Raw genomic sequence first — 24,388 nt, forward strand, 5'->3', positions numbered from 1 at the left:
GCAAATTCCTCAGTAGAGCTGAAATCATAGAATCATAGAATAGTTAGGGTTGGAAAGGACCTTAAGATCATCAAGTTCCAACCCCCCTGCCATGGGCAGGGACACCTCACACTAAACCATGCCACCCAAGGCCTCATCCAGCCTGGCCTTGAACACTGCCAGGGATGGAGCATTCACAACCTCCCTGGGCAACCCATTGCAGTGCCTCACCACCCTAACAATAAAGAATTTTTTTCCTTATATCCAATCTAATCTTCCCCTGTTTAAGTTTGAACCCGTTACCTCTTGTCCTCTCACTACAGTCCCTGATGAAGAGTCCCTCCCCAGCATCCTTGTAGGCCCCCTTCAGATACTGGAAGGCTGCTCTGAGGTCTCCAGGCAGCCTTCTCTTCTCCAGGCTGAACAGCCCCAACTTTCTCAGCCTCTCTTTGCTCCAGTCCCTAATCATCCTTGTAGCCCTCCTCTGGACTTGTTCCAACAGTTCCATGTCCTTTTTATGTTGAGGACACCAGAACTGCACACAATACTCCAAGTGAGGTCTCACGAGAGCAGAGTAGAGGGGCAGGATCACCTCCTTCGACCTGCTGGTCACGCTCCTTTTGATGCAGCCCAGGATACAGTTGGCTTTCTGAGCTGCGAGCGCACACTGCTGCCTCATGTTCATTTTCTCATTGACCAACACCCCCAAGTCCTTCCCTGCAGGGCTGCTCTGAATCTCTTCTCTGCCCAACCTGTAGCAGTGCCTGGGATTGCTCTGACTCAGGTGTAGGACCTTGCACTTGGCATGGTTAAACTTCATAAGGTTGGCATCAGCCCACCTCACAAGCGTGTCGAGGTCCCTCTGGATGGCATCCCTTCCCTCCGGCGTATCAACCAAACCGCACAGCTTGGTGTCATCAGCAAACTTGCTGAGGGCGCACTCAATCCCACTGTCCGTCTCACCGACAAAGATGTTGACCAAGACCGGTCCCAACACCGATCCCTGAGGGACACCACTTGTTACTGGTCTCCAGCCAGACATTGAGCCATTGACCACAAATCTTTGCATGCGGCCATCCAGCCAGTTCTTTATCCACCGAGTGGTCCATCCATCAAATTGATGTCTCTTCAATTTAGAGACAAGAATGTCATGTGGGACAGTGTCAAATGCTTTGCACAAGTCCAGGTAGATGACGTCAACTGCTCTGCCCCTGTCCATCAGTTTTGTAGCCCCATCATAGAAGGCCACCAAATTGGTCAGGCAGGATTTCCCCTCAGTGAAGCCATGCTGGCTGTCACCAAGCACCTTGTTATTTTTCATGTGCTTTAGCATGTCTTCCAGGAGAATCTGCTCCAAGATTTTGCCAGGCACAGAGGTGAGACTGACTGGTCTCACCTCTGTGAGACTGAAATATTTCTGACTGAAGTATTTCAGTTTGTGGGAAACTAAGAGCTATGTGTAGTCTTTGATGCTGCTATTTTTGTTTCTTTGTAGAGCCTAGTCTTGCAGTTTCTTCTCAAACAAAATTCTGATTGACAGCTGTTGGAGTTTTGTTTGTGTAGGAAATAAGCATCAGGTAGTGTCATAGGAGCTCTTCAAAGTAATTTTCACAGGAGATTCCCTGACTTTGATGATTTTTTCCATTTTTCCTGGTTGAAGTTTTCTCTTGTGCTTTAAGAGGCTTGTCACCCCAGATTTCTGCACAAGAGACATACCCAAGATTTCCCTTTCAGCAGTTCAAACACAGTGAAATAGGAGAATAATAAAACAAAGATGTGGTTTGTGTGTCTTTTAGCAGTGTACTCATGAGGAAGCACCATGGGGAATTCGTGGAACATGAGTTAACTCAGAGGGGATAACTCAGTTAGGATTGCCTCTGGCATAAGCAGGAAGCTCGGAACAAAATCAGTAATTGGAATAACCCATTCTGATGCTGCCCCGGTTTTCTTGAGCACAGCAGTATGCATGTTTCATAAACCTAAATCTAGGAAATACCAGGTACTTAAAAGCAAGCTGATATGCTCTGTCTTTGGAATACCTACACAGTGTTTAAACTAGTGAAGGCTGTCTCCGGTGTTAAGAAGAAAACATGGTAATACTTCTTTCTGCCATAATAGTTATGGAATTTTATTGTGCCTAAAAAAACCTAAAAGGTAATTACCAGCATGGTTCAGATGTTACTACCTGCAGTGGGAAAGTAATGAGTCTGAGAGCTTTTGCTCTTCTTTTATAGCCCTTTGGCAGCAGACTATGAAGGTGTGCCCCAGTTCAAATTAATTTCAGTTTAAGAGGTTGCATATAATACTCAGATGTCCATGTTGGAACCAAGTGCTTCTGATGAAACAAACTCATTGAGTTCATATCCATCTACAGGGATGTTTTCTTGATTGCAGTATTTTCATATAATTTGAATTAGAAGTCCTCAAAGTTATTAGCCAGCATTTTCCAAGGTTATATCTCATTTTGTTATTTCTGGACCAGGTTTTAAGTCTTTCAAGATGCCTTTCAAGTTCCCCTTTTGCTGTCTCTTCTGGTGCTTGTGAACATCTGCAAATTTGAATAATGACCCTTCTTTCACATTATTAATAAAGAGGCTAAATCAAAGCTAGCCTGTCGCTTCTTTGTGTAAGTGGTCTTTGGATAGTTCTCAACAGGACACAGTGATGCTGTTACCTGGTTCTAAATATTAAATCTTGATGCAGTATTTCTTTTGAAGCCACTGTAAATATTTTTTTAGTGGTGAGTTGGTGTAGGACTACATCAAATATTTATTAAAAGTTAGTGCTTCTACCAATTCATGCTCATGCTGATGGAGTCCCCGCTTAAATACATAAGTTCTGAAAATCAGCTGCAGCAAACAATATGGCCTTTATTATTTATCTACGTTACAGAGTCCAGAATGAATTGTGAAAAACTGAGTAACCATGTAATGCTAATGAGCATTTCTTTCTGAATTTTTAAAGCTGTTATGCTGCCGTTCATATAGTCAGCCAAGGAAATTCCATGTAAATAAAAATCACTATAAACTACCTGTTGTCTTCCACTCTTGGTTAAGCTAGACTTTCTGAATGTCTAATAGTGAAGATAGGGGACCTTTGTATTGGCCTAATTATCACTCTCAGGAATTTATGGCCAGGGGTGTTGGATTGTAATAATGACTTTTTAGTAGTAAATGCTATATTTTCTGTAGGCCTGGGGATTTTTAAGTTGACCAAAACTATTTTTTTCCAGAAGGTCTCTGAGCTATTATTTTAGTGTATAATAAAGCTTGTCATAGCTGCTTTTGTCTGATTTTGAAAGGGGAAAAAATGAAACAAAACACTAAATACAATTAACAGCAGTTTTTCAGCAACAGCTAGGACAAAAAAGAAAAAAGTAACATATTTCTGTTTTTCATTAACAAACAGCCAATTTTTCATCTAAGTTGAGCTGTGTTGTTCCATCTCTTAATTTGGTTTTTTTCTTTGCCTTTTTTTTTTTTTTGTCTGAATTTAGCGATTTCACTGAAGGGTGTTAGATTTATTTCCCAGAAATGCCCGATATAAAGCTTTAAAGATACAAAGCAGTATCAGTTCTGCACACAAGTGACTGAATTCTATGATAATTCAATTAACTATGATAATTCAATTTTCTCTCACACTCAAGTTGCATATGCAGAATAACAGGATAACCAAATGTCTGAGATTGGACGGGACCTCTGGAGATCACCTTGTCTACCCACCTTGCTCAAGCAGGGCCACCTAGAGCTAGCAGGTGGTCCAGGACCATGTTCAGGCTGCTTTTGAATATCTTCAAGGATGAAAACTCCACAGGCTCCTGGGCCAGTGCTTGGTCACCATCACAGTGAAAAAATGATTCCTGATATTCAGAAGGAGCCTCCTGTGTTTCAGTTCCTCTTGTACAATCTGGCATTAGCTGTTAACATGTGTTGATTAAATTTGTGCTTTTTTTTCCAGTGAACACTTAACCACTTGGTGCAGCTTCCCACACACAGAAGCCATGATTATGCTTGTATTTAGGTTTTATGATGTTTTTGTTTGGTTTTCATCTTGTAGGGTAAGTCTTACCCCTTTAAAGGTCCATTCCCTCCTATGTGGAATCCATTGGCCTACCTGGACTACAACAACTTGTGGAGGACCATGGATGAAATGGGAAAGGAGGTATGGTATGAAGAATTGCAGCTGACTGTCTCAGCTCAGCTTTGCCTCCAGGAGGGGCAGATTGAAGATGGGACTGTAATGCAGATAGGCAAAGCTGCTCTAGCTTGAACAAACCTGGTGCTGCCAAAAGCAGCATCACACCATGTATTTTGGTACCTGCTGATGTTCAGTGCATGTGTATAAGTGGTATCTTGGCAAGCTCTTCTTGAAGGTCAAGCTGATGCAATCTTACCTTCATATTTCTGAATATATGAACATTAGGGTTTATGCATGTGATTTTTAGCACTTTGCCTGATGATTGCTTAAGTGGTATTGAAAGAGGCTTGTACAACTCAAATGTATGCCCTTCTCCACCTTTAAGTTCAACTTCCCCATTTTAGTTTGTTATCAGTAGTGTAAGTTTTCCATTGACTGAGCTACAGGACTTGGGAAGAGATTACTCTTACTTGGTGTATGAGTGAGATATAAGATATTCTCCAGCACTGTACTTTGCCTTTCTAGGCAAAAGTCATAGCTCTTAAAAGTACTCTCTATTCTTCAATCTTAAAAAAAAAAAAAAAAAGAAAAAAAAAAAAAGATATATGTCTTAAGCAAACAAACAACAGAAAACCTAAAAGCATCCTCTGTTGTTTGCTGTGTTACCAACAGTAATTTATAAGATGAATTACCATGTAAAGATGAGATTTTTTTGTGTTTGTTGTCTTTCTCATACCACTCATTCATTTGCTGATGAACACTCTTTTATGTCTCCTTAGATTCCCAGTGAAGCCCCATGGAAGGCTCCACATGCAGAAGAATGGGACAAAATGACTATGCAAGATTTCATAAATAAAATCTGCTGGACAAGGTAAGAAACTATGAAATATAAGAGCTTGTATTTATATACCTTACAGCTCCAAATAAACATCACTGCTTTGCAAACAGATATAACTGTCACTAGAATGCAGCTATTCTAAAGAAATCAGGTGAGAAAATCTTGTAGTAACGGATCACACCAGCTGTCAGCGCATACAGTAGATTCTGTTATATTTCCATAACTTTTTAGACTAAAATAAAGATAAAAGGACAATGTATTTGGGGAAGGTTACTTCTGAAGAGATAGGTAGTACCTTCATCTGTTATGTGCACTTTCCCTCTCCTTACTGCATGTTTAACCTTTAAGAGAAAAAATGCCCTGGCTACAGTAGGTTTTGAATCAAACTTTTGATGGAGCAATACACGTTTATCTTATCAAAGTGCTGTAAAAAATAACACTTGTCTTGAAATAGCACTAAATCACTCTAACACCCATCATTCTATTGTTTAGCTGCTGCACTATATACTACCAAGGGAAACTGAAAATGCTTCCTGTTTTTATGTATACATCAAAGCAATTTTTCTTTAGTTGCTACTCAACAACAGTTTGATTGGTTTTCTTTGCACTGAAGAAATAAAATCCACTGATTCTGCCTTGCTGTGGGGCAGGTTAATTCCTGCAGCCACCTCTTCAGAATTGCTAAGCACTGCAAATGCAAATAACACAGCTTAGCATTGCTAAGGCTGCCCCGAGCCTTCATGAGCTTGGTGCAAAAGCCTGCTAGCACCCACTCAAGCTGACACTGTCATTGACTGGGGCATTTTTTCATGGCTTTAGCCAGCCTCTAGAGAGCAACAAGATTATTGTTAATGGACAGAAGGCTCTTATCCAAAAACTTTGAATCTTCTGGTTGTTTTGCTTTGCGTGACAATTGCATGAAAGAATATAGAAAGCCTTTCTTGTTTGTATCACAGTTCATGTTCAGTAAAACCAAGTAGAAATATCTGCTGGCAGTTCTGCTGGCCATCTGACCCTCTGATTTGGTAAGGAACTACAAAAGTTAGCAAACTGCTGCGCATCGGTAGTCGTTCAACATCCAATAGCTTATGTGACTACAATCATATGTCTTTCAAACTCTGATGGAATAAGACTTGACATTTTACCTGAATATTGGCATAACTGTCAGCCTCCCTCAATTCCAAGATGCTTTTCAGATTTTATATGTGCATCTCAGCTTGATTTGCCCACTGTGTTCAAGATGTAGGTAACGTGCCATAGAAACTTCCCACCCTGGAAGGTAATGATCCGGAAGAATAATCTTCTTCTACTTACTGTCTGTCATCTAACAGACCATACAGATTTGCTCTTAGCTACAGTTGCACAGTTGCATGCTGGAAATACTCGAGTGCTCTCGGTTGAAATCATGCTGCCATTTCTAGGTAGAGTACCAGGGGAACCTGGAGAACTGGAATGCTGAAAAGCAGTGGGAGAATGTGGCAGGAACTAGGAGAATTTAACCACCATCTAATAGCTTCTGCTCATGAAATATTAATAAATACGTATACTAATTCTTCCATTAGACAAAATATCTTTCAAAGTTGGTCATATTTTACAGTATGTTTATACAGGCAAAAATTGATAAATATTTTCTGTATTATTTCTGGCTGTCAAGAATGAAACCAGAATGCGCCTGTATTTCAGAAAATGGGTCAGCCTTTTGCTTCAGTGGGACTTTGCATTTTTAGAAAGAACAGAATATGCCTTTCTTCTATGTAGATCTACAGCTGTTTGAAATAGTATGTTTGAGCTATGCTTTTCACTTTTTTTTTTTTTTTTTTGTCGAAGTTCAAAGACTGAAAGAGAGAGAAGCAACTGAAATTGGATTCTGTACTGGCTTGGGAAGTTACTGATTGCCTGATGTCTTGCATATGAAATAACTATAGAATCTCAGTACCTGTCAATCACAATGCAGTTAAGCAGAGCATTTCCTGGTCCTCTCCATGTCCCTTTAAACTCCTGAGGTTGAGGCAGAGGAAGGATTTACTTCTAACAGGATGAATGTTTCCCTAAGCCTTAATTAACTCCTCTCTTGGTGCACCCCAAAATCTTGTGCAGGTTTATACAGGAATTTTCAGAAAAGCTGTTATGAAAACACAAACTAGAGGACTTTTTTGAGACACAGACCAGTTTTCCCCTTCCTTGTTCATTGCCACTGGCTACCAGACCACTGTTTAAAATGCTAAGTTGAGGAACCAAAAGTATCCCTTTCCTTTTTGTTGCCAAGACTTTTGCATGAATATGTATATACTGTTTCTTCACTATGGCTTTCTATTTACATTTCTTTCCTTGTGTTCCAGCTGCATCACCCTCCCTGAGCACAGCAGAGGGGCAGGCAGTAAGGGAATGCTGACTAATCCAGAGAGTTTAGATAATTAGCTTAAACAATATCTCTAGCTTTTTTTATGACAAGTGTTGGATAACCTCCATGCTGTGTGTTTGAGGGACAGGAATGGAGCAGGTGCAAACAGAGCTGCAAATCCTGTATGTAACCCAGGAACAATGGAAAGACATGATAGTTTTAGAGTCCAGTGAAGGCAGGAGGGCTTGCTTCCCTTAGTCCTGAATCTAGAATGAGAATCTAACTTTGCATTAGTAGCATAAACTAACATAAGATTTCATGAAGAGGTTCCAAAGACAGTACTTGAGAGCAATCTTGTCACCCTTCTTGGGTTTTTAAATTGACATACTTTATTATCTTTGCTGCAGTGCTGCCAAGAGTTTTGCAACTCTGTTTGTGAACGTGGATGTTACTTCTGAGCCCCATGAGGTCTCTGCCCTCTGGTTTTTGTGGTACGTGAAGCAGTGTGGGGGGACAACAAGGATATTCTCAACGAGCAATGGAGGACAGGTACTGTTACCCATCACATTCTGCGGCTCATGACAGGCCCTGATTTAACTTTATTCTTCTGCTTGAATAATTTAGTTCAGAGGACCAACTGAGAAATCCATGATTGTGAGCCAGTAGCACACTGACAACTAGTTCTATTAATTAGCACGTTAATCTGGATCTTGCAAAACCAGTGTTGAAGGATGTTCCTTTGCTAATGTCATTGGTCCAAGGATCAGTAGGTTTATATCTATTCCTGACACTGGCTTCCTTTTGGGCTCTGGTTACAACACACACTTTGATTATCCATGTTGAAAAATGAAAGTTGTACTTATTTCTGTCACGAGGCTGAATCAAGCCTTACCACTTCAGAAGCACTTAATGGAGCTGCACGAGTTTGGAGAGCACTCCAAATTAGTACTGAAAACGTAGCCCAGAGCTGGGTTCCTAAAGATGCAAGCTTCCAAGAATTCAAACTGTTAAGATGTTAAAATTAGTCTGAGGAGAAATGAACACCCCTGCTTAAATATGATATTGCTCTGAAATTTTTGAAGTCGAGTATATTAGTGCTGCTTCTGCACTCCAAGAAAGTAAAGACGCTATTAATGGTCTTCTTAGAAATGCAAATTTTGCTAATTGTATGACAAATTATATTTTTAGAAATACGAAGCATTTAATCATTAATAAATAAAATACATTAAAACATGATAAAATACATAAATATGAATAGACAGGCAAGAATTATAGATAATTTAACTGTAAATACATCAAGTAAAATATTATTTGTATTAAGTTAGAGGTGATTTGAGTTTAAATTAGGTTAGATTATATACTGCAGGAGACATTTTGGTGTGAGCTACATCACTTCTTATACCTTGCTATTATGATGCTTGGGGCTCCTACTTCTGATACACAGACCTCTACAGGGATAAGACTGAACTCGGAGAAAGGTTTAAAAGTTTGAGCACTTTTCAGTAGTCTTGCTGATTCACACAGGTCTGTGAAATCCATTTGGAGACCACATGAGAAGGGGTTTTCTCATGAGGTTACTAATACTTCTAGTTTTGGCTGGTGGTCAAATATGGGAAGGATTTGAGGAGCTCATGAGATATCCACTGATTTTGATAAGTTTTCCAGATGAAATTTTGCCAAATTTCCCAGAAATGTTTTGATAACAACAGAATGGGGTTTGTTTTGAGCACCAAGCAAAATGTTTGTTTGTGTTGATACACTTCACAAGCACTGCTCTGCTGAGTCCACTTTGCGAAGTTATTTTCTGTGTTTCAGGAGAGGAAGTTTGTTGGAGGCACTAGCCAGATCAGTGAGAAAATAATGGAGCGCCTCGGAGGCCGGGTGAAGCTGAGGAAGCCAGTCATCCGTATTGACCAGTCGGGTGAAAGTGTTGTAGTGGAAACCTTAGATCATGAATTATATGAGGTAATGAAATCTGTAACATTTAAGCAACTGTTTGTGCTGGGATGGCTAGAAAACCTTTTGCTTTTCTTTTCTGACTTCTCAAAAGTCCTGTACAAGAACATAGCAGAGATGTGACTGTGACAGAAAGTAGCACTTTCTGATTGTCCCAAAATAAGAGCAGTGATAAAGCTTTAAAGTGATGCCTGAAAATCAAAGTGTATATTTGAACTCATACTCTGCTAGCATCCCTTCTTTGTGTTCAGTTACCTTCCAAAATAAGGGATAATTGTAAAGTGAACACAAAAACATAGCTTAGTAATAAACTCTCTGTGCTTGCTTGTCAACACAATGTCTTCTGTGAAAGACATTGCAGGTGTTGCTTCCAAGTTGTAACAGAGGAGTCCAGATGGAAGGGAGACCAATGGACTCTTACAGCACAGTGCTTTTTTTTTTAAGTGCTGGGGAAAGAAGAGCTCCCATCATTCAAACAGATGGATGCCTATATAATGCTTGTTATTTGAACAAGCAGGTTTTTGTGAGGGTTCAGTTTTGCAATTCTTATGCTAAATGCCAACATTGCTTCCGAAGACACACGCTGCAGCCTCCCCAGATGTCTGCCAATCTCATTAGAGCAATATACTTACAATGAAGTAGTGGAGAATATATTTGGCTTATATATAATTTCTTTTCCAGGGCAAGTATGTGATCAGTGCCATTCCTCCAGCTCTTGGTTTGAAGATTCATTTCAACCCACCTTTGCCCCCAATGAGAAACCAGCTCATCAACCGAATCCCTATGGGCTCAGTCATCAAGTGCATTGTGTACTATAAGGAAACTTTCTGGAGGAAGAAGGGTATTACATTTTAATTGAAAGGAGTAGTAGTGACAGAGAGAGGGAAGAGGGTACATTGTAATGGAGTAGATTTTGTGTTTAGAGGATGCTGAACCTTAGAAGAAGACTTCGTACACTTCTGTGCCGTTTTTGCCTTCCGCTGTTTGAGAAACTTGAGAGATTGTTTGGGAAAAGACGGGGATGGGAAAATAAAAAGAAGGAGGTAGGCATGGAGGAATAACTCATACCTGTTGCTTATTGCCTTCATTGTTCTTTGTTGTCCTCTCCTTTTTGCAGTGGCACCTGGCTATGAGACAAGCCTCTCCCACTTGTACAGTAATGTAAAGGTACAAGTGATGTGTGATGGAAAGAGGTTTTATCCCATCAGTTGTCAGCCTGCAAAAATTCTGCCTTCTGGATGCACTGAGCAAGATTAATTGAAGGTGTCTTCACACCTGCCTTGAGCAGGGACGCCTCCCACTAGATCAGGTGGCTCGAAGCCCTGTCCAGTCAGGCCTTGAATGCTTCCAGGGATGGGGCAGCCACAGCTTCCCTGAGCAACCTGTGCCAGTGTTTCACCACCCTCACTGTAAAGAAATTCTTCCTAATACCTAATCTAAACCTACCTTTTTGCAGTTTAAAGCCATCCCCCCTTGTCTTATTGCTACCTGCTCTAGTCTCTCCAGACTTCTTGTAGGCTCCCTTTAGGTACTGGAAGGCTGCTCTAAGGTCTCTCCAGAATCTTCTCTTCTCCAGGCTAAACAAGCTTCTCTCAGCCTGCCTTCATAGGAGAGGTGCTCCAGCCATCTGATCGTCTTCATGGCCCTCCTCTGGACTTGCTTAAGCAGGTCCATGTCCCTGTTGTGTTAGAAGCCTGAATGAGCTGAATGCAGTACTCCAGATAGGGTCTCATGAGAGCATAGTAGAGGGGGAGAATCACCTCCTTAGACCTGCTTGGCCGTGCTCCTGGTAATGCAGCCCCGTGGCTGGCCATATTACACTGCAAGCGCACACTGCTGCCTCACGTTGAGCTTCTCATCAACTAACACTCCCAAGTCCTTCTCCTCAGGGCTGCTCACAATCCATTCTCCACCTGGCCTCTGGTTGTGCTTGGGATTGCCCTGATGCAGGTGTAAGACTTTGCACTTGGCCTCATGAAGGTTTGCACTAGTCCACCTCTCGAGCCTATCAAGGTGCCTTTGGATGGCATTCCTTCCCTCCAGAGTGTCGACTGTACCACACAGTTTGGTGTCATTGGCAAACTTGCTGAGGTGCACTCAGTCCCACTGTCCATGTGGCTGACAAAGATGTGAAATGGTGCTAGTCCCAGTACTGACCTCTGAGAAACGTCACTCGTCACTGATCTCCACTTGGACATCAAGCCATTGACCACAACTCTTTGAGTGTGACCATCCAGCTTTACTTTTTATCATGAATTCAACAACAAGAGATTCCTATATTGACTTTCTGTTTTAAAGATGATTGAAAAGGATTTGTTAATTGTCAGAACATCTCAGATCTAAACTTTCTCTTCTAGAGAGGAAAAAGCGCCTGTCTCACTCAAGCACCAGATCCTCTCTAGAAGACGAGGTTTAGATCTGGGATGTGTGCTAATCTTTGTCATTTAATGGGAGTCATGTTACTTTTTTAGAAAATTGTCTCTGTTCTCCTTTCCTTTATCTTCATATCTCCCTGTATTACAACCAGAGAATGACAGAGATTGGGAGGAACCTCTGAATGTCATCTAGTCTCATGCCTTGCTCAAAGCACAGTGTTATTTAGGGCTTTTTCTAGTCCAGTTTTGAATATTTCACAACTTCTTGAAAGCTCATTCCTATGTTTGAATACATGTATCCTAATTTTTTTCCACCTTGTGCTTAACAGGCTATTGTGGTACCATGATCATTGAAGATGAGGATGCTGCAATTGGTTTAACACTTGATGATACTAAGCCTGATGGCAGCTTTCCTGCCATAATAGGGTAAGTGACAAAGAAAGTGTCTAGATGTTTCTGTTTATTTGGTGGGTTTTTTTGATTTGTTATGTTCTGTTTGTTTGCTGTTGGCTGGTTGGTTGTTGGTTTTTTTTTTTTTTTGTTTTGTCTTAGAGGCAACAACTGAAATGGGAACTGCTGCTTTTGAAGGGAAATACTTCCAAATAGTTGAAGGGTTTAGTTTCTCAAGGGCGGTGAATATATTCTATGATTTTTTTTCTTTCAAATAAAGTTCTCTCTTATTTAATTGCTAATTGAAAAAAAAAAAAATCTGCTTTTTCTCACTGTTATCTTTTGCCTTTTTATGTGGCAAAGTAAAAAAATGGAGAAGAGGAAGGGAAGGAGTTAAAAAAAAAGAAGAGTGATTTCAGAAATATAAAGTTTTCTCCAAATATTTTGCCTTCCCCAAATTTTCCAGTTCTTTAAATGAAAGTTTGTTTTCTGGAATTATATTTTGTTTTGTTTTATGTTTTATAACAGCCAGAGGCTTCACCTGTTGTTGCTATATGCCTGCTCCCACCGCTGTATAAAATTAAGGTTATTGGGAAACAGCTCACACAGTTATTCTAATCTGAATCTCAGATGATTCTTTCCACACTGAGTTCTACAAGCAGCAGGCAGAAATATAACATTATCCAAAATATCCATTTCCCCTCTCTGCAGAGAAACCCAAAAGCTAATACTGTGAATCACAGCATCCCATCATAAGGTATTGGCATTTTAAATAATTCAGGGAATGTAACATAATGGAAGTAAATTGTTTGTGGTCTTCCTATAGCTTCATTCTTGCTCGGAAGTGTAGAAGACTGACAGGTCTCACAAAAGAAGAAAGGTAAGTACAAACGCTGGAGATCTTTGTGGACTATGAGTCAAAATGTTGTTATAAGTGACCAGAGCAGGAATAAAATGCCCAATTTGAAGGAAGTTGTCTGTAACCTTGTGACAGTAGGCAGACATATCACTAAGCAAGAAGCCACCTTAGCTGGTTTTGGATTATGTTCTGGTTCTCGCTTTTCAGCAGGGGTTCTCTGTTTATGTGACTCCAGCAAAAGGATGGTTCAAAGCTGCTGAATTTGAAAGCAGTGTAGATACTCTGCTGTCCTCGCTTGAAAGTGTCCAGGGCCAGCCTCTTTCTACCCCAGTGCTACTTCTCTGGCTTCCTGCAAGTGCACTGAGCTCTTGAAAGCTTGTCAGAAGGGACATGTTTGGCCACTGTGCTTGATTTCTTTTCTAATCACCCTTGAGGGTCCTTTCAGCATCTGTAACCTAGTACAACCTTGAGGCTGCTATAGCTGCCATAAATAAGATCTCAGCATTGTGAAGGGGTCAAAAAGCCACATCCGTCTCTCCACCTTTAGTTTGGGAAAAAAATACCCTTCAGACACAGATGAAGGTCCTTTTTACTGTCTCCTTGAAACAAATCGCTGCATACACTAGTGCTTTTTGGTTTATTACTGAAATGGAATTTACGAAGTAATGAGATTTTTCCATCACGCTGATTCACAGTATCTGATGAAATTAAAGCTACAAGTAGAGAGTGTGGATATGAGGAGAGCCTTATTTGGACATGGAGAAAATAAATTTGTTTTTAAAGCCACAAGGAATATGATGTCCAGGTAAACATTGTTACAGTAATAACTACTCTAACTAGAGAAGATGTAGTCATCTCAGACTAGCTTTGCAGGTAGTATGGCAGCCTGTGGATAATGAGTCTAAATGGGGCTGTTAATGTCCCAGTCTTTTCAAATGACAGCCTGGTACCACAGAGCATTTTTAATTTTGTCAGGAATGGACAAGGCAGCCTTTTCCTCAGCACTCAGTTTTTGAGACAGACCCCCAGCAGGTGACCAATAACAAAAATAGTGTAGTATTCTGAAATCCAGTGTGCCCAGCATTTTAAGCCATCATAAACACCAAATGGTGTCTTGGTCTGTATGTCAATGCATTAGATATAACCGAGCATTTGCAGTATTTGAGAATGGCTTCTCTTTTCTGTGAAATGAAGTGCTATCCTGACTGTGAGGCAACATGAAGAAAAGGTTGCCTTTCCCTAGACATTAAAAGTATTAGCACAATTGTCTGACTCTACTGCTGCTTACAGCCAAGTTTTAAACAAAAGGAGTTTAAACTCTTGTCTTCGGAGGAATCAACTTCAGACTAGGAAAGACTTTGCTTTGGTAAAGAATGGTTATAAAATATGCTTGGGGTGGTACCTGATAGATGGTACCCTGGTGTAGGGATACCCCTCTGATTCCCGCAGTCTTGGCCACAGCCAGTCAAGTCAGGAACCTTGTGGGCTGCACTGCAGCTCTTTCCCTGCACATGAGCACAAGTCTCCTTCAGTGGGAATCAGGGTCCAGGAGAAGGCAGAACTTGAACCTGGACCTTCTCCCAGCATACACTCAGGATGCAACCAGTTTATGTTTTTTATATGGGGACTATGGTGTTCACAAAGGAGGGATCTCTTCTGAGGACAGGCTTCTTGTGGCATGCTATAGAGGATGCATCTTGCTGAGATTCTGTGCTCACCTATCAACACAAGTTGGGCTCCCCTTTTATCACACTGATGATAGGGTAAGGTTTTTGGAAATCCTTGGATTTGAAGAATAGGATGTGGAGTCCATGGCAGCTATCCTAAATCATTACTGAGAATGGTTGTTCTGAGAGAGGATGAAAGTTGTTTTAGAGCCTGAACCAGACTGAAAGGAGTAAAACTCACTGCTTCCTTCCTGCTGGTCTTCCCAGGCCAGGTGCCAATGAGTATTTTCAGTGGTTAGATTGTGCCTTACCTTTCATAGCTGTGCAATGAATGTGGTGGCATCACACACTGCCATGGAATAAGAGACCAGGGAGAACTGAGTGTCTGTCTGCATGTGCACTTCCACACCAGGCATAGTGTAACTCTCAACAGGACCTACCTAGGTAGCTCCAGGCATAACATTCTTCTTACTTAGTGCTGGTGTCAATTTCACAGCTGAGCCTGGAGCCAAGAAATAAGGATTTAACCTCTGTGTATTCCATATGTTCAATGCTAGCATTAACCATAAATGCATAAATAAGTACGTATTTAAATTGTTCCAGGATAAATAGCACAGATGTTGCAGAGACCCTGGCTCGTCTGCAAGGATTGTTTTTGTTAGGGGGAATGTCCTCAGTGAAAGATTAATTTGGTACAACTCAATCCTTTAGATACTGCTTTTCTGTGGTGTTTTTCTTTTCTTCCTTTTTCTTTTTTTTTTTCTTCTTTTCTTCTTCTCTTCTATTTTTTTTTTTCTGTTAAATAATACCTTAGTGATGAATAATTTCTTTCAAGGTTGAAATTTCTTAAAAGTCTGAAGATGCCCCTGACCTGAAGCTTAACCTTTTCTTTTGCACTGCTATCTTTATCTATATGAGCAATGTACTTATGAAACAGTGGTGGATTTGCACCTTTTTGGAGTTCTGCAGTTGGCTGTACATGAGAATCCCTACCAGCCTCTGGTATGCCATTTCCAGGCTCCCTGGAGGGTCTGCAAGTCACATGTGGAAAAAGGGAAGGGCACAGGCAGATCTAGAGGGATCCATCTCACCCCTGTTGTGGTGCTGGGAGGAGAAGAAGGAGGTGGGTCCCAAGGTGATAACCGGCTTTCCTGTGGAGCCCTGTGGTGTTACTGATTCGCCTGAAAGCAGGAGCTGGTGGGCATATGGGAGAGGTGGTAGGCAGACCTCAGCTGAGGCCTTGCTAACTCGTGCTGTTAAAGTTGCTTTAGTCTGTTCAGACACTGCGTGATCAGTGCTGATAGTTTGCAGGGTACGGTGATCATCATCCAGAGATGGAGAGATGGAGGAAATGTTCCCTTTATTATGGCTGTTGCTGGATTCATGTCGCCCCTGACTGCAGAGGGATGTTCATATATATGTTCATATATATAGATCCTGCATCTCTTGGAGCCTGCTTGGTCAGTCACTGTGTCACCATGCATTTCTGCTTCTGGAGCAGGCTGACCCTTGTCCTCTGTCTCTGGGCAGAAGGAAGGAGCTGCTTCCTTCCACTCTGCTGCTGCTGGGCTTGACATAGGCCAGCAGTAAAATCATCCCAGGGCCATGGCTCTTCCTGAACTGTAGCAGCCATTGTCTTCTTGCTCAAGCCCCCACCTGCCCAGGATGACCTTCAAGGTCTTCCTGGTTTGGTTGTTTGGTTTTCTTTGACCCTCATCCCTTTTCTATAGCACTCTTCGAGTTCAGCTACTCATAAGTATAATTTGCCTCCTGTACAGCTGGGTTGTTTCATACAGCAGTATACATATGGTTTCCTCATATACTGATATAGCTGCAAATGTAGCTCATACAGTTACAGAGGTGAGACTGCTCTATTTCTCTGCCCAGCATGGCTATCTGTGGAGCACAGGATTTGCTTCCAGAAATAAACTTCTTTACAGCATTGTGTTTGCATGTTTAATTCTTGCAATTGTTAACTTTCATTTCATCTTGATCTTCTTGTGTTTGGTATTTGGTGCAGTGCAGTAGAACTGTTAAGACCCAAAAGCTTGTAGGAAAATCTTAATTGCACTTGAGATTTGCTATAGAATGAAGTATATTCATGGGTTTATAGACTCATAAACAAAAACAGCAGGAAATTTTCTTCATACAGAAATAAAGTACTGATTCCCTGAGAGCCTCAGTCTATCAATACCTGCTTCTTTGTAGGAACAGACCATACATTGAACTATGTGCAAAGACAGAAAAGTGCAATGCCTTACTACTTTCTTTTCCTTACAGCCTGGAGGACCTTTGGATAATGATTGGATTTAAGGGAACAGCTTGCATTATAGCTAGTAAGCGGCAGAGGAGTTTGAGTGTGTTATTTCTAGTGATCCAAAGGCTGGCCAATTAGGATAGATAACAAAAAGCTGGAAACTCAAGTTCAAGCAGATATTAATATTTGTCCTCTTGCAACTAGGATGTATTAGAAGTGGTTGGTTTTGTCTTTCCTCACACAAAAGTCTTTTGCTGCTTTTCTTTTGCAGGAAGACAAGGCTTTGTGAGCTCTATGCAAAGGTTCTGGGATCAGAAGAAGCTCTACATGTAAGTACAAAATCTAAACCAGTGTCAGACTGTTGAGGTAGGGAAGGGCAGAATAAAACTGAATACAGCAGTGCCCTTGAACAGTCCTGTGCAGTGTTTTGGAAAAGAGACCTGCTATGGAAGTTCTTGCTACACCATATAGAGGAATGAAGGGAAGATTATGGCAAGCCTTGGGTTGTGTTTGAAGAGGAGGATGAGAATGAGCTTATGAAACAGTTAAAAGGCAGGTGTGTTCTTGTCCAGCTTCAACAGTGTCATTCACAGTGCTTACCACCATACATCTCAACTGTTTTCAGATGTGACAGGCTTGCCTTTCCCTCAGTCTATGTTGAGCATAATGTTTCTTCTCTCTTACTAGTTGCTAAGATCCATTCCTGCATATAATGTTTGCTTTTTGTGTTGGCTTTTTCTTCGGTTGGGTGGTTGGTTTTGCTTGTTTTGGTTTTTGTTTGGTTTTGGTTTTTTTTTTCCCCCTTGCCTTCTCTTCTGTGTAATGGTAAATAAAAATAACTGAGGATTTGTGTGAACACTTGGCTTATGTGATCAATGCCATTTTTCCTTTAAGAGCAATTTTACACAAGTTAAATGTTGTAGACACCAATCTCAAGCTTACATTATTTAAAACACAAAGATATTGTACGTAAAACCATACAAATGCCATTCATGTCATTTTTAACAGTATATATTTATATCCAGTGTACATATTACAAGTGTTATACCTTTGTATACAGGAGGTTAATTTTGCTTTACATGTCTCAAAGCATAAATTTATGCTCAAAGCATGCATTCACACTGACAGATTAAGAGGATTATGTTCTACAGTAGCCAGATTAGCTGGGTTTTTTTAAAAAATAGCTAGCAGTGTCTAAAATTAAGGCTTTTTGTGTCGAATCCATGTTGCATTGAAAGATTTGTTAAATGTGCTCCTCTTGTCAGACATTGACATGCAACAAATCACAAGCTATTCTTCTCTGCTGTCTCCTCAATTCTGTTATTAGCTTCCTCAGGACTTTGTCCTTTCCTTGAGTGAATTAATCTCTGTTTTACAGCCAGTGCATTATGAAGAGAAGAACTGGTGTGAAGAGCAGTATTCTGGGGGCTGCTACACAGCCTACTTCCCACCAGGCATAATGACTCAGTATGGAAGGTATAGTGTCTATTTATAGTGGGCTTTGGAGTAGTAAGATAAGACTGAGTTAATAAATATCCTCAGAAAGGGTCATAAATCCTCTGTCACTGTTCACTTTATACCTTTAAGATCACTGGGGAATATTTTAAATAGATATTATAGTCACTTGTCTCAGCTGGGCTTTATGATGGATGAGTACAGTATCATTAGGGGTTTATTCACTTCTGTTATTCAGTGAATACAGCTGAGTAGGAAGAGAGCTAGAAAGCTTTCAAAATCTGTTTACAAAACTAGTTTTGGATATTTGAGATTAGTATTACCATTTCTGGCACACCTTTAGTCATATTTTATAAATACTGACATTTAATTCTTGCCAACATTCACAGTAATGAGTGATTTCTTTAGACTGTTTCTTTCCTGTTAGTAGTCAAGGCTTAATATAGTAATCTGTGTGCCATGGTATACAGTCCTCTCTGACCTAAGTTTTTACATGAAAATAAGATTTACCGAAAAAGAAAAAAAAAAAGGTCAGACTGGTTATAAGGTTCAGATACATAGCTTTTAATGTGATGGCATAGCCCTACTTTTGACGTATAAGTTTGTACAATTTAAAAGGAACTGGAAACAATAAAGCAATTGTAATGAAGAACTTATGGAGGCCTTAGTATTTAAAGTAATTGCGAAGTCTAGCAAAAATAGAGAAAAAAACCCAACAAAACAAGAACACCTTGTTTAATTAATTACTTATTTAAATATTATTTTCTTATTGCTTTTAGATATTGTGGGGATGTATTTCAGAATGCTACACTGTGCCACTAATGCCTAGCATTAGTATTTATGATGCTGGCTAAAATTAAGAGATAGAATAAGTCTCAAACTAGTTGTCTTTTACACATATGAGCAGTGTAAATGTTTAGAAAATATGAACACTGGTGTGTTTATTGTCAGAAATGAAATGCAACACAGACTCCTCCTCGAGCTCAACTCACCCAAAGTTACTCTAAGTGCTTGCTGTTACTTGAAACACTTTTATTCTAATATTAACCCATGAATTTCAGTTATCTCTCCTGATAATGGCTGATATGACTTACTGCTTGTCCCCCTCCAGGATTATTCGACAGCCAGTTGGTAGGATCTATTTTGCTGGCACAGAGACCGCCACAGAGTGGAGTGGATATATGGAGGGTGCTGTGCAGGCTGGAGAAAGAGCAGCCAGAGAGGTACAAATGCAAGCATAAACCAGGGGGAACTGTCAAATATCCTATGGAAAATGAAAGATCTTCTGGTTGGAGGTGAAATGGGAGCTGAATATTGACAGATTCAGGTGTTCTGAAATCTTGATGCAAATCCTTGTGAAGGGGACAGACTTCAAAAAGGATGAAGGTTTTCCTGAGTGCAAATCAGTGATTTGGAATGCTTAAGAAGGGCTTTAATTGTTTCATCAAACTCTTTTCTGCTTCCAGGTATTAAATCTTTCTTTAATAGAACGGTCCCAAATTCTCACCGAGTCTTTTTTTTTTTTCTTTTTTTTTCCCAAAATGGGCACTTTGTTAGTCACTGTATTGAGATATCATGGCTCTTAGCCTCATTAGAAACAGCTCAGTTCTGCAGCTCTGCACACCATGATAGTCACTTCCTCAATTGTTTCCAATACCATTGACAGTGACATACCATTGAGACAGCCTTGCATAAAGTCATCAAACAAGGACTTAAATATTTTGCTTCTGAGAAAATGTCAATTCCTCAAGTACTCTCAGGAATATTACAGTTTATGGTGCAGCAAAAGAAATTTCATCTTTGTTTTATGAAGTGAAGGGAATCTTGTGGCTAAAAAGCTACAATAGTGGAACAGAAATTAGCCTGAAAGGGAACTGGAGAGTATGTCTAGCCCATACCCCTGCCCCAAAAGACAGGGATCAATTGTCCCACTTGTGAAGGTACCTAACCTGTCCCTGAAACCTCCAGAGGTAGTGCTTCTTGACCTCTCTAATGTGCAGACATTACAGCAGAACCTCCGTAAGCCTCAGCAGAGAAGTTGGCAAGTGAGCTTGGTTGCTAAAAATATTTTCCTTTCCTCAGTTACTCGTGAAAGGAAGATATGTTTAAAATCTTGTGCAAGGGTGTTTCTCACTCTCCTGTATTGAAAAGTTGACGGGGTCCATGAATCTTGTCTAGAATAAAAGCATATCATAAAAGATGGCAAATTGTAAATCTACAAGTGCCTGGAGTAGGAAAACCAGTATTCCATAAACCTCCATTTTATTTTACTGCAGAAGAAGTTAATTTTGCTGTCTTCCATAACTATAATTCAGATAATCCTTGCTATCCTACTGCTGTCTGGTATCTTTGATACTTTGAATGGTTAATTTTCCATTGTGAAGGTTCCCTTTTTAGTCTTGCTCATCTCTGAATAAAAGTGGTAGTCTGTCATCACTCACAGGCTTCTGTTCCTCCTCCTATGTCATGGTGAAATTTGTAAAACAAGCTAATCCTGTTTATGTAGCTTGCCCATGCTGTAGCTGGTTTATGTACGGTCGGGTTGGATGGGGCTTTGTGCTACCTGGTCTAATGGAAGGTGTCCCTGCCCATGGCAGGGAGGTTGGAACTGGATGATCTTTAAAGACCATTTCAACCCAAGCCGTTCTATGTTCTATGCCTCACTTTGCCATGAGTATATACCTAACTCTTAGTCACTAGTTCCTCGTGGGACTACTCAAGTTCCAATATCTTGCATAGACTAACTAAGCATAGTGTGATTTTTCTGTTACTGTTTCTATTTTCCACTAGGAGGAGTGTCTTATTAAATATCAGGCCTCCCCACAAATAAGTTGCACAAAGGTTGAGTCTTCTTCTAAAATTTGAATACACAGTGATGTTTGTGCTCAATTGTTCTCTTCATCTTGCCATTTTAAAACAAAAATTGAAGCCAGCTCTTTTTCCCTTTCAGAAGATGATGGTACTTACTAGGGAATGTTATTTATTTGCAGATACTGTTTGCTATGAGGAAAATCCCAGAGAGTGAAATTTGGAAGCCAGAACCTGAATCAATTGTAAGTCTTTCTGTAGGTTAAATGGATTATTTTTTCATGCGGTTTTTGCTGATGAGATAAAATTTTGATGGCCATTTTTATTTAATTTCACTGTATCAAAGCCACCATAAACTTTTATTTATTCACCAAAACTGCCGTTCCCTCGACAGAAGCATACTAGAAACTCAGACAGGGCACCCATTTGACAACTCTGTAACACGAGATTGGAAAGAACTACACTTTTAACTAGGCTATGAAACCTTTCCGTGTGTCTACTCTTCTCCCCTTTAACTGAGCAGAAAATTTTGATACTTCTTGATAACATGAACTGCTTCAATCCAGTTCTGTTTCTGCCACAAGAATCTCTATTTACACCCTGCCTCTCACAGTGGACATACTGTTGTGTTGATCATGGATGCTCTTCCCACAGGATGTTCCAGCTTTGCCCATCACTACAACCTTCTGGGAGAGGAACTTGCCATCTGTGCCAGGACTGCTAAAGCTGATTGGATTTTCCACTTTCTTCACCTTTGTGGCTGCAGCTGGGTTATTTGCCTGTAAAAAGGGACTTTCAGTTCGAAACTGAAAAAGGTGCCAATGCAAAGCCTCACACTTGAGCAGTTTTGATTTTTTTTCAGAGGGTTGTTTTTTTTTTTTTTGGCATGTACTTCCCTGTCTTCAAAATCAGATCAGGACTGGGGAAAAGAAGGCAGTAGAGGGAAAAGGCTGAAGGGAAGGGATAAAGGAAGGGGATTGAAAAAGAGCCCCTTGAATTCAGGCCTACTTCTAGCAGCTCCTTTTTGGTTGTTGAATTTGTAGGATGCCGTGTCAAGCGTTATCACCTTGAGGTTTTTATCCACATCTCAGAACAGAAGTTGCAAAAATGTGCTCTAAAGCCTGTTCTGGTGAGAATTCCAGTTGTTTTTACACTCATACCTGAATCAGACCCTGAACTCCAAGTCCTCACAGGCCCTTCCATCTCTAGTTGTAAACAAAGGATTTCTGCCTTCCTATGTGGTAGACTGAGAAAAGAAATCCAGAGCTTAAAGAATAATTAACTAGTTCATGCAAATTACATGGATCTTTTGTAAGGATCTTTTTAATGCTTTTTTTTTTCACCCCGATGTCCAGAGCCCAGGCAGCACCTAACAGACAAGTGAGGCTAAATTTATCCATCCAAACTATTCAAGTGTGGCCACAGGTTGTTGGCATATCTGGTGACATGTTTTTCCTACAGTAAGTTTAACAACGTTTTTACTGCCTTTGGCAACATGGTTGAATTTTAGGCTCCACATCTTTGTTCACAGTGCCTGGAACATCAGAGTTCGTCCACCCTGTGCAGGACTGAATCTCTTCTAGCAAAGCCTAGCAAATTGGCAGGCTTCAGAAAACAGCTGATATGTTCAGCAGTATGGCAGACCAGGCCGTTGGACCTGAGAGTGCCAATGTACAGATACAACCTTTCAAATCTTTTTTGCCCTGTCTGACATCTCTTTGCTACCAGGGTCCTGTTTTTAGCTCCCTAAGTTGCTGCAAGATAACAAGAGAACAAATTAACCTCTGCCTACCCCAAGAGGTTGTAAAGATCTCAATTAAAAACTTCTTTTACGTATTTGTTTTCTTACCACCTTCCTTTCTTTTGTCTACTTAAATTTACACTTTGAACACCTTGAGGCTGTCTCTTGCCTGGTAGGACACAATGGACTTGAAAATCTAGTGTGAGCATTAAAGCAATCCAACAAAAACCGCAACTTCACTGCTACCCAACATTTGCTTCATGCTGAACACTGCTTAGCTGGTTCAGAGCTTCAGTCTCGCCTAACAACCGTATTGATGGGATTAGCACTTCCACTTCTGCCTGCTGTGCTGTGTTATACTGACTCTGCACTTTTGGCAACTAATGAAAGATATAAATGATAGAGAGATCAGAGAACCATGGAAAGGATAGTCACATGCAAGTACTCTGCCCCCCCTTGCTTGGTACCTTTCAAGCAATGTATCGTAGAATCATGGAATAGAATCATAGAATAGTTAGGGTTGGAAAGGACCTTGAGATCATCTAGTTCCAACCCCCCTGCCATGGGCAGGGACATCTCACACTAAATGTAAAAAAAGAATAGAAAAGACAGGAGGGACCCCAAACACATAACCTTATGTGCCTACCTGTAAACATGATGCTACCTTGCTCTCGGCATTTCTGCTGGTTTACAGCTGCACAAGTACAGCTGAGAACAGGATTGGGTGCACATGAAGTCTGAGATGTCTGGAATTTTTCTGAGCCTGTTTGCTGCACTTCTCCCTTCAATCAGTGCTGATTTATATGTAAAATATTATATTGCAGTAGAAAGCCATGGAGGGAATTACAATAATATTTTAGCAATTAATGTGAGCAGAAGGTAGAGGAACTGTATCACCAGTCTCAGGCAGACTTTTTGGGCTACCATTGGATCTTGCTTGTGCAGAGTGGTATTTCATTCTTCAAATAGTCCCATGGAAATCCAGTGAACCACTTATAAAGCTGTAATATTTGTTAGCAGCACATTGATTTCTGGCCCCTAGGTTTCATTCTTTCTAACTTGATGTGCCATTTAAAAACCTTCTTGTAGCTGCAGCTTGGATTTTATCACAAATGAATATCCTCATAACAGCCTTTTAAAATGCATAGGGGAACTTTTCAGACATAAAGATCTTTAAGTCAGAAGAACAGTGCAGCAGTGTACATATGGCCTTTCTCATTGTATCACATAGAGCAGTAACTGGCTGGGACATTTGCCTACCACAAAGTGCTTGTATATGGCTTTCTCTCTGTGATTTATTTACTAAATTAATTAGGAACTGAAAGCTGAAGGGGTAAGTTCAGAGCTTTTGTAGCTCAGACAATTCTCAGGCCAAAAATAAACATAGGAACCTAAATTTGGGAAGATAGTTTTAAAGTGTTGGCCCAATATTTGTAAGTGCTAGACAGTGAATACATACTTAACATATAAAGAACTGCTGCATTTGCAGATGATTTCTCTGCCAAAACTGTTCGGAATTCAAATCGTGCTTCTGCCCTAGAAATAGTCTGCAGATCTCTAAAGGGGAACAAATCCATGAAATTAA

General features: G+C 40.4%; 1 protein-coding gene across 1 annotated transcript in view; it reads left to right on the forward strand.

Annotated features, from left to right (window-relative positions):
• The window catches only part of LOC308218713 (amine oxidase [flavin-containing] B-like), a 58,909-nt gene extending 36,694 nt beyond the window's left edge, over nucleotides 1-22,215 (forward strand). The window contains exons 4-15 of the mRNA XM_080613063.1: nucleotides 4,036-4,140; nucleotides 4,896-4,987; nucleotides 7,703-7,844; nucleotides 9,111-9,260; nucleotides 9,933-10,092; nucleotides 11,956-12,052; nucleotides 12,843-12,896; nucleotides 17,071-17,128; nucleotides 18,178-18,275; nucleotides 19,366-19,477; nucleotides 21,245-21,307; nucleotides 21,717-22,215. Of these exons, the coding sequence (XP_080469189.1) occupies nucleotides 4,036-4,140; nucleotides 4,896-4,987; nucleotides 7,703-7,844; nucleotides 9,111-9,260; nucleotides 9,933-10,092; nucleotides 11,956-12,052; nucleotides 12,843-12,896; nucleotides 17,071-17,128; nucleotides 18,178-18,275; nucleotides 19,366-19,477; nucleotides 21,245-21,307; nucleotides 21,717-21,872 (1,287 nt within the window). The 3' untranslated portion in view covers nucleotides 21,873-22,215. The remainder of the gene's footprint in view (nucleotides 1-4,035; nucleotides 4,141-4,895; nucleotides 4,988-7,702; nucleotides 7,845-9,110; nucleotides 9,261-9,932; nucleotides 10,093-11,955; nucleotides 12,053-12,842; nucleotides 12,897-17,070; nucleotides 17,129-18,177; nucleotides 18,276-19,365; nucleotides 19,478-21,244; nucleotides 21,308-21,716) is intronic.
• Nucleotides 22,216-24,388: the final 2,173 nt, after the last annotated feature.

Source organism: Psittacula echo, assembly GCF_963264785.1.
Source record: "Psittacula echo genome assembly, chromosome: 3".
NCBI lineage: Eukaryota > Metazoa > Chordata > Aves > Psittaciformes > Psittacidae > Psittacula > Psittacula echo.